We start from the raw sequence: 12,657 nt of genomic DNA, 5'->3' as shown, positions 1-12,657 counted from the left end.
GTTGCAGGGTTTGCACCGGGTAGGTCATGTCACCCCGCTGTATTTGGAGTATCCGCGGTGATCTACAACGGTAGTTAATGTCCAGGGCTCTAAGTTGGCTTGTGATGGGTTGCATGGACTTTCTCCACATCATGGTGTCCCCAGTGAGGTCTGCATAAAACGAGAGCTTCATGTTCTCGAAGACATAGGGTGAGGCTCCCTTCAGTGCAGTTAGTATCAGCATTTTATCTCTGAGGGAGTGGAAGCGAACCACCACATCCCTAGATGCTAGTGCTGGGGCTCCTCTCGGCTTCGGTATGCAAAATACCCCCTCAAAGGTTATGTTTTTCGCTTGCTTGGGCTGTAAGAGGGATTCCACCAACCTTCTCATAAGGTGCAGGAGCTCCCCGTTAGGTATATCCTCAGGAAGCCTGCGCACTTTGACGTTTGTGCGGCGCCTGGCATCTTCCGTTTGCGCAAAGCGTTGTTCCAGGGTGGCTTGTTGCTTCTTTAGGGCCTGTACCTCCACTTCTAATGTCTTTATTGACTTTGTGTGGCTGTCTGACGCCGTCTCCACGGTGGTCAGCCTTCCAACCAGGCCTGAAAGGTCAGTCCGGATCGTGGCAATGTCGGCTTGTAGCGTTTTTTGGAGGTCGGCTAGCATGTCCCTCAGCACAGCTGCCGTCACAGGCATTGGTTGTGTGCTCTGTGGGACCCGTAAGAGCTGTGGTGAAAGTATTAAATCCGCCGCGCTTCTGCTTTGTAATATCTCCTCGGAGGAGTCAGTGTTATCGTCTGAGTCGGCGGCCATCTTGGGGCCATAAGCTCCCTGCACCCGGCGGAGGTATTCCTCGATATTCTTGCCTTCAGCAGGTTTGTCTGCCTTGGGTTTTTTTGGACCGTCGACCCATCGTGGGTATAGGCGTTGTTTTGCTCGTTTTAGCAAGGAAAAACTTTCTTGTTTCGCCGTTTTGTGTTGTTTCGTCCCGGAGCTCATCAAACATGCGTCCGCTCGAGTTGGCTGCTTGGCTCCGCCCCCGGATATAACCATTTTAAGCTCTTGTTATGACTGATAAAAATATTGGCCCATCTAGTCTGCCAATTTTCTAAATGCTTGCATTAGTCCCTGGCCTTATCTTAAGTCTAGAATAGCCTTATGCCTATCCCACACATGCTTAAACTCCTTTACTGTGTTAACCTCTACCACTTCAGCTGGAAGGCTATTCCATGCATCCACTACCCTCTCAGTAAAGTAATACTTCCTGATATTATTTTTAAACCTTTGCCTCTCTAATTTAAAATGTCCTCTTGTTGTGGTATTTTTTCTTCTTTTAAATATAGTCTCCTCCTTTACTGTGTTGATTTCCTTTATGTATTTAAATGTTTCTATCATATCCCCCCTGTCTCGTCTTTCCTCCAAGCTATACATATTAAGTTCCTTTAACCTTTCCTTGTAAATTGTATCCTGCAATCCATGAACCAGTTTAGTAGCCCTTCTCTGAACTCTCTCTAAGGTATCAATATCCTTCGGGAGATACGGTCTCCAGTACTGCGTACAATACTCCAAGTGAGGTCTCACCAGTGTTCTGTATACAATCATATTTGACATACAAAGGTGGTCTCTGTAATCATTCTAGAATATGTAGGATCTTGATTTGCAGATAACCAAGTTGCTAACTTTTTTAGTGAGATTGAACACTCTTCCAACAGTGATAGGAGCATCAATGAACAATATCATTTTTATAAACTTTGCTGGTTGGAGAACATGCAAATTATGCACACACCATCTGTCTGCCGGCTGGAGCGCATCGACTCAGGTTCTTGCTCATACACTTTTTGTGACAGATCATCTTGCAGGCTAAATGGGAAGAAAAAAAAAAAGTGAAAGGACTTTCTGACTGGAGACTGACCTTTCATACCAACTCTGCAGCAGTCTGGAAAAGATTACACATTCTACCACAAAATACAGATTCATAAGCATTGAATTAATAAATCGCTTTCATGACGAATCATTTTGACTGTTGAGTATGGTACTTACTGCTGCAAAGGAAAGCCTTCTCCATGGGCCAGATATTGGAGCAACAATGTTCACACGACTGCCCAATATTCACCTGGTAGCTTATAAAAACATGTCCATTGTATTCTTGCTGTAAGGAAAAAACAAAGTTCAAAACCTTATTTATTTATATTACACACACAAATAAATATATACACACACACACTTATAAGAAAGAAAAAAAAAATGCATTTAATGTTCAGCATATTGTTCCAAACGCTCATAGAATATGGACTGCCAGGTGGAAAAAGACACCTCCTCTATAAATAAAAAACATAGTGCTGTCCTTGCGCTGCCTGCCATACCTCCACCCAAAATCAAAGAGCTATGCGTGGTCCAATCACAGGTGGAATAAGACACCTCCTCTATAAATAAAAACTTAGCGGTGCTGTCCTGGCGCTGCCTGCCATACCTCCACCCAAAATCAAAGAGCTATGCGTGGTCTAATCACAGGCTTATCCCAGAGAAGCCTGTGTTTAGACCGTTTAGAGGGCACAGAGCACATGCGCACAATCAAAGCAACAACAATCACTATTGGCAATATAGGGGGCGGGGAGGGCACAGAAAAATGAAGGAGTGATGGAAGGAGGGGACATGTCCGCAGTAGAGAAACTCCGGTATTTTATGCACAAAATGGACATTAAGCAGCCTGAAACAAAGCCCTGTGTGCCGGGGGTGTAAATAGCTCCCAGCAAGCAACTGTAGATTTCTTTGTATGTTCAGCATTTGAGAAACACTGCACATACAGATCCCAACCACTATGACCACTTCAAATCACTGAAGTGGACATGGTGGTTGGAGTGATAATTTAATTGTATGTGTTAAATAACCTGTTACTTAAACAAACTGCATCACTGACACTTGTATTTTGATATCCTACTCAAATTCTGATCACAAATCAACCATATGGAAATGAGGCACACAGACTTACCGTTTGAGCTTGCTTTCTCTTCTTCTTCTGAGACTTGCGTTGCTATGTAATGACAAGAAACGCAGGTCACTTTAACTGCTTATTTATGTGCACACTCAATAAACAGAAAATGGAAACCATAATAAAGATTAAGTCCACCAAAAAGGGTGGAGATGGTTCTATGTATACGGATACTAAGGAGACAGCGTGCAAGCAAATGTGTATATAATAAGAAAAGGAAGAACATGCAATCTTGATACTGGGTTCAAAAGTCATGGAAAGATTGGGCATAGAAATGCAATGAAAGGAGAAAAATATTGGAGTATGGATAAAAACCTTATTGGATTCACTATCCTCTCTCTTAGAGTATCCTCTGGTGAATTCATCCAGAAAAGACTGGAATAAGTTAAGAACCAGTTTCACATCCTTCTCTTTCCTTTCTTGTGTTAAATTGCTAACAAGAAGCTGGAAATTCTCCATTAGATCTTTGTAGCCTGCATGAATTTGCCCATTCTAGCAGAGAAAGAAATTAACAGTATTACATAATGTACAGTGGGCATCCTGAGACACATACAATATGGAGTATGACTGATAACAATGGTACAAAGCAATACAACCAAATAATAGTCATCAATCAACTCAAACTGCATTAGCTGTTTTTTTGTGTGTTTTTTTTATTTTTTTTGGCAGCTCAAACTGGTGTAAGCAAAATGCATAACAACAGGAACATAAAGTTTTACACTAACTCCAATCTTAAAAGACCACTCCACAATCCAAAAACATTTTAGCTTGCTGGAGTGCTTTCTGAGTGAAGAGTATCCTATATTAACACCAGTTTATAAAAACTGATGATTTCAATGAGAAATCAGCACTTTTATACATAAACCATGGATCGACCCTCTCCCCCCCGCTGTCAAACAAACAGCCAGTGATATTAACACCCCCGCCCCCTCCTCCACAGACTTCAGACAAGACGTTATGTGCGTTTGCACCAATTCAAAGGAAAGGGGGGACCTTCCAAGGGCAATTTTCGCAACAGGGTCCCTTGGTTTCTAGTTATGCCGCTGGCTATAGTGTTCCTCTAAGTAACTGAAGGAACTACTCTTTTGTTAATATATTTAAGAAAATGAATGAAGGGTTCCTGAAGTGACTCCATTACAAAAACATGGAGAGCCTTAGTAATGGATAAAATAGCATGCATTTAAAGAAGTACATTGTATTCCACCCCAAAGCAAGTGCTAAACATCTCTAATGCAAACCTCACTCATTACACACACAAAAAAACAAAAAAAAAACCTAACTTGTAAATTTAGAAAATTATGACTTGCCACACTTCCTGTGCCAGTTTTGACTGTCGGAACCACACCATTGTGTACAATATTTGTAAATCATCAAAAACACATAATTTACACAACATGTTTTCGTCAATAACAAACGAAAGTGTACAAAAGGTGATGTATAAACTCACTGGAGAAGAATACATGCATTTAAGATTCTCTCTAAACATTTCCATGGCTTTGAAGAGAAGGCACTCCACACCAGATTTATCCGGGTTCAGGGTATTAATCTAAGAGAGAAATAACAGGGGATGGATCATTAATAAATAAGATTGACTGGAATAGGTTAATTTACAAGCTTCATATTTCAGAGGAAGTGACTCATGTAATGACATAATAAAAAAAAAACAGAAGGGAGAAAAGGATAAAAAAAAAAAAACATCTTTGAAAAAGAGAAATAAATAATTGAGAGAAGAAAAATATATATTCAACTAATTATTTTTCTTTATACATGCAAAGAGCAGAGACCAGACAAATACACAAAAGCCACTTGTGGAATAGACAAATGCAATATACATGTTCAAATACTGAATGATATATAAAAAGTATATATTGTCACTAAAAGCACCAAAACTCATCCAAGCAAATGTTCCTTTTCCTATCTCTAATATTAATTTGTGCTGTGAAGATCAGCAAAAAATAAAAATAAGTCAGCAGCCATATATGCAAACCATCACATTGTGAGCTGTTTCAATCACTTTTTTTAAACGATAGTAATCGTGACTAAACCTGTCACAATCTGAACAGCCTCCATAAAAAACAACAAAGTCATGATGCACACAGGTTTATGGGATATGCACAGCCCTCACATTAAACAATGTTAAAACAGGGTTGACTGAGAAGTCTCAGGCACTTCCTGTCACCGAAGAGTTCAAAATTCAGGTTTACTCCCCCCTCCCTTTTAAAAGCATATTTCAAAAGTAGTAAAATAAAGGACGGGGTGCTTAAACCACATCCTGTTGCACGTTTTGTTTTTTGACTGGTGTAATATTACATGGTGGAAATAATATATCTTCCAGCATCGGCTGAAGGTAAGAAACTTTGGATAGTGGGATTTGATGCTGAAGAAGGGTCTTGCAGGCAAACAACGCCAATTTACGAATGAGGCTTTGCAAAACTAGATCATACAGCCACCTGGGGGGGAGGGGGGGTACGGGGACCATCCACTGGTTTATATTGATTAGCTTATGTGCAGCAACAGTGTATGAATACTGATCTAACCTTTGTAAAAAGGAAATCGTCTAGGTGTTTTAACTCAGTAGAGTTGGTTATCTCTCTGCATAGAGATGCTTTCCATGTTTCTGACACAGTGGTGGCTTTACTGATTTTAATGGAACGGTTTCTGCGCACTTTTCCAGTCAATTCGGCTCCTTGGGACCAACTGAGTGATCCTGTTGAAGCTGTACCTACAAATATACCATGAAATTCACAAGGTTAAAGTAACCTAAAAAGCATAGTTTGTTAAGAATACAAAAGGGCCATACAAGCTAGCAGTTATCTCAGAAGACGTTACAAGACAAAAAAAAACAAGCCAAACCCTACAAACCAAATATTCATATTACATTAAATTAGGTCATTAATTAGGTCACATAATTTCACAAGTCGTCTCCTAAAAAAAGAACAGTTTTAGCTTTATTTGCGGTCATAAAAATACTTCCTTGCACGTCCTTGGAACAAAAGCAATGTTAATAAAGTTCACCTTCGGTGGATCCCTTCAATGTAGCTGACTCCTGAGAGACAACTGGGGAAGCAAGTTGCTCTGTGCCATCTGGTGTAAGGGGACTGTCTTTGCTATTTCGCTTGTCAGGTTTCTTACCCAGAAGCCTATGCAGGGGGTTCTTATAAGTGTGTCTGCAGTTAAGGGAAAAAAAAAAGAAAACAAAAAAACATTAACTGTGCTGAAAAGAAGACACTACTTACTAAGGTATTATTCACTAAACATCACTTTTTATCAACAATCATCATGTTTACAAAAACATGTTTACAAAAAATTTAGTCATTCTGACCGAATCTGGATGAATTCAGTGTAAAGTTTAAAATCTGTGCTTTTCCCATCTAAATTCACCAGAAGTATATGATCCAGACATTTAAAACGTACAGATGTAAAATAAATTCAAAACCAAATGCATCCAGCATGAGGCCTATTCAGTCATTATCAGCCATTTGTGGAAGCAAGTGAAATATACAGACTTTTTATGGTTTTAGTCTTATTGTATTCAATACAATACCTGTGGATTTACCTTTTCCGTCTGTTCCTGGCTTTAATGGAAAAATAATACGGTATCACTATTTGGAATCTGGAAACATTTATGCCCTGTGGGGTTTCATATATAACCAGCCATCACTTATACCTATGCAGGGATTATACTGCCATATGCTGGCTTTCCTGATCTTGGAAGTTATGAGAGTGCCTTCTGCTTCTTTTATTCATATACCACCTTAAAGTGTTACTATAGGCACTAAAACAGCATTAGCCTAATGGAGCAGTTTTAGTGTATAGATCATGTCTGTAGTTTTAATTCTCAATTCTCTGCCATTTAGGAGTTGTATCACTTTTGTTTCTGTATATGCAGGCCCAGCCATACCTCACTAGCTACAACTGAAAAGTAAACCATTTTTTCCCCCATAAAAGCTGTGTCAATCAGATGTTAACTTGCTTTGGTTTTTATAACCTGCAAATTTAACTTTAATTATACAGGGTCTATTAGACTATTACCAGAGCAGTACATAAGATATTCTAAATGAAACAGAATGAGCAATGAAGGAAGTTTAACCCCTTAAGGACACATGACATGTCATGATTCCCTTTTATTCCAGAAGTTTGGTCCTTAAGGGGTTAAACATTAGATTTTGCTTTACATGATGTTTTTAGGAATGTTGATTTGGTGTTCCTCTAACTAAATTTCTACACTATTGGAGATTTCTGTGTTGTGTTATCTCATATTATGTCTCCATTTGGGTACACTAAAGACGAGAAGGAAATATTTATCCATATGCTGACTCTACTAGGGCTTGTACAAAGTTTTAAGTCATGTCAGGGGTTATTTTTGTATTTCATCTCTGCCTTTGGTTATTTACATATCAAACGATAAGATTCTTCTTGTTTTTGTACATTTATTTTAGATCATATCTGAGGACTAGAGTGCTCTAAAGATCAAATTCTTTGATGATGAAGAATTGGACATTAAAGGGATCCTATGGTGCCAGGAAAACAAACCCGTTTTCCTGGCACTATAGGCTCTTGGAGTGCCCTCCTCCCTCGGCTCCAAAGAGGATAAAACCCCTTCAGCCACTTACCTTAATCTAGCGCCGGGCTCCCTCGGCGCTGGTGACCTCTCCTCCACCGCTGACGTCAACTCCCGAGTGGAGCAGAATGCGCATGCGCGGCCAGAGGCACGTGCACATTTAAACCTGCCCAGAGGAAAGCATTACTCAATGCTTTCCTATGGGGGATCTTATTTGACGCTGGAGTTTACTCAGTGTAAATCGCGGAAGCAGCCTCTAGTGGCTATCAGGGAGACAGCCATTAGGGGCTGGATTAACCCTGCAGCTGAAAACATAGCAGTTTCAAACTAGGGGGACCTGGCACCCATTGAGCTGAAGTGGTCTGGGTGCCTATAGTGGTCCTTTAACAGTTCTATATTTGGATGTCGGTATATGGTATAATTCCACACTAGCAGCACATAGGTATTCGTGAATTTTTTTAAAATACAAAATAAGTCTTGTGGTAGAAGAGTAAACCATGTGGCGGCTGACCCGTGCAAAGAAAATAAAAATAATATTAGGAGAGGGAGTGGTCATGGCACTGTGGAAGCTCTCCAATACATGGTGGACATGCCCTTTTCTCCCATCCAATTAAAAATACTTTCTTTTTAAAAAAGTAAATCTATATACAAGACTAAAATCTGTATAGACCTGTTATATAAAATGTGGAGCAAGATGGTCCATGAGCTTACAATATGAAGATCATTCTGATGAAACAAAAAAATAAAATATAAAAGTAGTAGTAATTAATAACAAAAAAAAAAAAAATCAGGTAGAATATTAATCCTACTGCAGCATAAGCAGAAGAGGGTAGTCAGTTCTTGTAAGAACCATGAGAAGAGGAGAAGAGATATGGAAAATGGAGAAGAGATAGCAGATTGTGTCAAAAAGATTTTTTTTAAGAGAAGGAGAGCCGACCATAAGATTACAATAAATAACTGATTAGTATTGCTATTGAGCAAATTGGACCCCCACTCACTTAGAATCCACATGTTGTGGGGGTGCCTGCTCAGTCTGTGTTCCAGGTTCATTTGATTTCTTCTTCTGCAGAGGTGCCTTCTTCACTGCTTTATCTGTATCTTGTTGCACGGGGTTTGGCTGTGAGGGAAGAATTTAATAAAGAAATATGATAAGATAATAATGTATGCGATGTATAGCAGACACGTTTTTTAGTCACAGTCACATACTTACATGTATGGCGGGTGCAGGTTGCAGAGCAAATTTAACGTCTGGAGATGGGGTCGCTGCCTTCACCCTATAATACAAGGAGAAAAAATGCAAAAACAGTCTTCTATAGTAGTCAAGTGAGGTATATAAGTATATGCAGAATGTTCAGTACCAAACATAATAGAAATCCTATTCTACACTATTTGTAAATGTTTTTAGGTGGCAATTATTTTATGATTTACGATATTTTTTTGTATGTACAGGACTTTCAGGGTTTAGATTTAACTGGTTTCTTTCTATGGGCCTGTGACTACACACATTTGCATACTTCTGATTATAAATATTGAACTGAACTAGCAGATAACTAGATGTGCCTTACTCTTTTGCCTTGATATCCTTTGGAAGCTTTTCACCCTCCTTTTCTGGGCTGACTGGTGATTCAATTTGCCCAGACTCAGCGTATCTCTTCTCCCTCCACTTTTCAGCAATATTCTTCAGCTTCTCATGGTCACTGTATCGTTGGATTATTCCCACGCTTGGAATTTCTGCCTCTTGAGTTCCACCATGCTTGATTGCCTCTTCTGGAGTTGCTGGCTGCTTTGCTGATGGAAGTGGCAAGTCTGAAGGTCTAGAATGTTTTGGTAAACTGGAATCTTGCATCAGGTCTTTTGCTTCAACTTTCACACCAACTGGTAACACCTTTGTAACTTCCTTTTCTCTATCAGTTTTCTCATCGCTGGGTTCTACAACGTCTTCATGGTTTTGACGTTCAACTACATTCTCCGGCTGCAGAGGATGATCCTTCTCAGCCTCCTCCATAGAAGAACATATATGTTTATTTTGCAACTTGTCATGCTCCAAACCTCTAAGCCTTCGGTTTTCCCGTTTTTCTTTGCTGTTTGGAGCCCTCTCAGAACTTACTGTATCATTGCATGAGACCACTTGCAATTCTTTTGGCTTAGAAGAATCTGCCACCAAAACTACTTTATCCATACTAGGAGGTTGGGAATGCTCTTTTGCACTCTCTACATCTGCAGTGCCTGTTCTGTTTCGCTCATTTTCTTTAAAAACCCTTTCCTTTTCTTCAACAGTCTTGCAAACACTATTCACTGTTCCAGATGGGTCAACGCTCTTTTCGGTCTTTCTTTGTTCATCCTTCACATTATAATGCAGGGGTGCGCTTTCTAGATTGCTCTCAGCATGTCCTTTCTGGGTTTCTTTGGCATCTTTCGCCTTTGGTTTTCTCAGTGATTCCTCTTCTCTCTGCTGTTCCTCTTTCCGCTTTTGCTCTTCTCTCTGCTGTTCCTCTTTCCGCTTTTGCTCTTCTCTCTGCTGTTCCTCTTTCCGCTTTTGCTCTTCTCTCTGCTGTTCCTCTTTCCGCTTTTGCTCTTCTCTCTGCCTTTGCTCTTCCTCCCTTTGAGCTTGCTCCATCAGAGCTTTCTTCTCTCTTTCAAGGGCTTCCTGCTTTCTCTTCTCTTCTTCAGCCTTCTGCTTTATCACCTGCATTTCCTTGTACCTGGAAGGATAGATCACATCAGCTTTCTTATAAATGGATTATATGTTTATTATTTGATTAACCAATACAAAAAATATTTTGCATAGTCTGTTCTCTGATACATGTCAATTTCTTCCTAGTTAGTTCTTTCAAACCAAACTTGTTTTTTGGTTTAGTCAGCATCTAAAAGTTCAGTAAGAGACCTTCACCTGATGAATAAGTTCCACATCTGTCAATTTCTCACAGTGACTGTGTGTGATATAAAGGCAAGGGGTGTAAGTGCAGACACTGCCTCCAATCTCCCTAGTGTACCCCACTCCCTTAAAATAGAATCAAAACACCTTTAGAGCTATTTACTGGCCAAGAGAAACACCATTTCCCATTTACACAAATTGTGCTTCATGATTTGACTTGGTCTTAAAACTTAGACACTATATCCATTTCCTCTGGTGACCCAGCTACTTTGGAAGACCCCTACCCCTACTGTATGCAAACACTTCTGAGTGCCTAAGACAGGGGCTGTCAATCTATACATCCATTGTATGCAGGGTATCTTTAAAAGGCATGAAAGCATGGCCAACTGCTGCACTACTTTGATTGTTTGCAGTGCAGATTTAAGTAAGCATGGGCATCACCTTTTGACAGCCAACAACTATTCAGATCATGGTTCAGGCCATTCTACGTAAACGGCAAGTCCGTTAAATTGGGTGTAGGTTTTGTGTAGGTAAGGGAATTTTATGAAGAAAGAGGTGTGTGAAATGAGCACAAATCTTTTGTGTCTGAATAAATAGCTCAGAGTTAAGGCATAGCATGGCATTATACAAAAAATAGTTTGCAAAATGATAGTTAAATGAGCACTATAGGGTCAGGAACACAAACATATATTCCGGACCCTATAGGGTTAAAACCACCATCTAGCCATCCTGGTCCCCTCATGCCTCCCTAAATATTGTAAAATCTTACTTGTATTCAAGTCTGGAGCTGCTTGCTTTGTCACCGTTTCCTTTGACTTGCCCACTGCCTGCTGACATCAGCAGAAGTGGTAGCCTGATCCAATCACAATGCTTCCCCATAGGATTGGCTGAGACTGACAAAGAGGCAGATCAGGGGCAGAGCCAGCATGATTCAAACACAGCCCTGGCCAATCAGCATCTCCTTGTAGAGATGAATTGAATCAATGAAGCTCTATGAGAAAAGCTCAGTGTCTGCATGCAGAGGGTAGATACACTGAATGTTTAGATGCATTTTAGGCAGCCATGAGCCATGAAGGATCTCTAACAGCCATCTGAAGAGTGGTCAGTGAAGTTATCACTAGGCTGTAATGTAAACACTGCATTTTCTCTGAAAAAACAGTATTTACAGCAAAAAGCCTGAAGGTAATGATTCTACTCACCAGAACAAATTCAATAAGCTGTAGTTGTTCTGGTGACTATAGTGTCCCTTTAATAACACACTGCAGAATATAAATTGTTCTGATACAGAGTAATGGCCGAATGTCTCTCCAGAGGAAGACACAGTGAGGGAAGCTTCTGATTGGCACGGTGAAATGGCGATACAGCTTGGACTCTGCTCTGCTACACTGAGAGAGATGTCCGGCTATTATTCTGAAAGCAATTGCCGAGAGCTGAAATACCGCTTAATAGGAGTACATTTCAGGAAGTTTACTATACAAGCATATTGGTACAGTAATCAGAAGGTCAGAGACAAGCTAATACCCAAGAAGGGAAGGGGAAGGGGGAGAGAGCGTAGGCCACTTCCCCCACCACAACTATGTCCACAGGTGCAAAAAAGTAAAAATTGAGTGATGCACTCCAGGTCCAGTAAGATCCAAACCAAATACTCGGAAGAATATTGCTCTAATGTTTTCTACAAAAATAGTGTTGTGTTTTTTTGTTTCAACCCCCCCCCTCCAGTAGGTTTAGTTAGAGGCTTTTTGTGAGAAGCTCTAGCCATATGCCATTGCCTGTCGAATGTCAGGCCCAGCTCCCTCCCAAAAAACAAACAGTCTTGTTTAAGGGAAGTGACTCAGCAGCCACCACATTCTACTAATAAATGTTCTCATTTTACTTTGTATTACCATCATTTTCACCTTTGCAGACCCCACCTCCTGTTTCCCACCCCTACTGTCCATCTAGATTGTAAGTTCCCATGGGAACAGGGCCCTCAACCCCTACTGTATTTGTTTGTCAAATGTTTTATTGTCTCTTAGATGTATTGTACTTTTGTCTTTTTACTTGTACCAATTTTACAATTTCACTGCGGAGTGTGTTGGCGCTTTATAATAAAAAAAGTATAATAAGAATTACAATCTTCTCTGTTTTATGCGCTCACTGAAGATCCACAGCAACAAACAAATAATTTTGCTAGTTTACCGTACATTCAAAAATATGTTTCTACTTTAGAGAACAACAGTATTATATTATATACAAAATAATTGAAAAAATGAAAA

The 12,657-nt window shown here is 40.0% G+C and overlaps 1 protein-coding gene across 8 annotated transcripts in view; it reads right to left on the bottom strand.

Annotated features, from left to right (window-relative positions):
• MYO9B (myosin IXB) overlaps positions 1–12,657 on the bottom strand; it is a 125,206-nt gene that overhangs the window by 28,995 nt on the left and 83,554 nt on the right. For all 8 annotated transcript variants that reach the window (XM_063455433.1, XM_063455432.1, XM_063455434.1 and 5 more), the window contains 10 exons: positions 9,093–10,229; positions 8,738–8,801; positions 8,526–8,644; positions 5,982–6,133; positions 5,504–5,688; positions 4,414–4,512; positions 3,282–3,458; positions 2,967–3,008; positions 2,018–2,126; positions 1,764–1,837 (listed from right to left, as the gene is read on the bottom strand). In XM_063455433.1, coding sequence (XP_063311503.1) covers positions 1,764–1,837; positions 2,018–2,126; positions 2,967–3,008; positions 3,282–3,458; positions 4,414–4,512; positions 5,504–5,688; positions 5,982–6,133; positions 8,526–8,644; positions 8,738–8,801; positions 9,093–10,229 — 2,158 coding nt within the window. The remainder of the gene's footprint in view (positions 1–1,763; positions 1,838–2,017; positions 2,127–2,966; positions 3,009–3,281; positions 3,459–4,413; positions 4,513–5,503; positions 5,689–5,981; positions 6,134–8,525; positions 8,645–8,737; positions 8,802–9,092; positions 10,230–12,657) is intronic.

Source organism: Pelobates fuscus, chromosome 5 (assembly GCF_036172605.1).
Source record: "Pelobates fuscus isolate aPelFus1 chromosome 5, aPelFus1.pri, whole genome shotgun sequence".
Taxonomy (NCBI): domain Eukaryota; kingdom Metazoa; phylum Chordata; class Amphibia; order Anura; family Pelobatidae; genus Pelobates; species Pelobates fuscus.
This window is presented reverse-complemented; position numbering and strand designations above follow the sequence as displayed.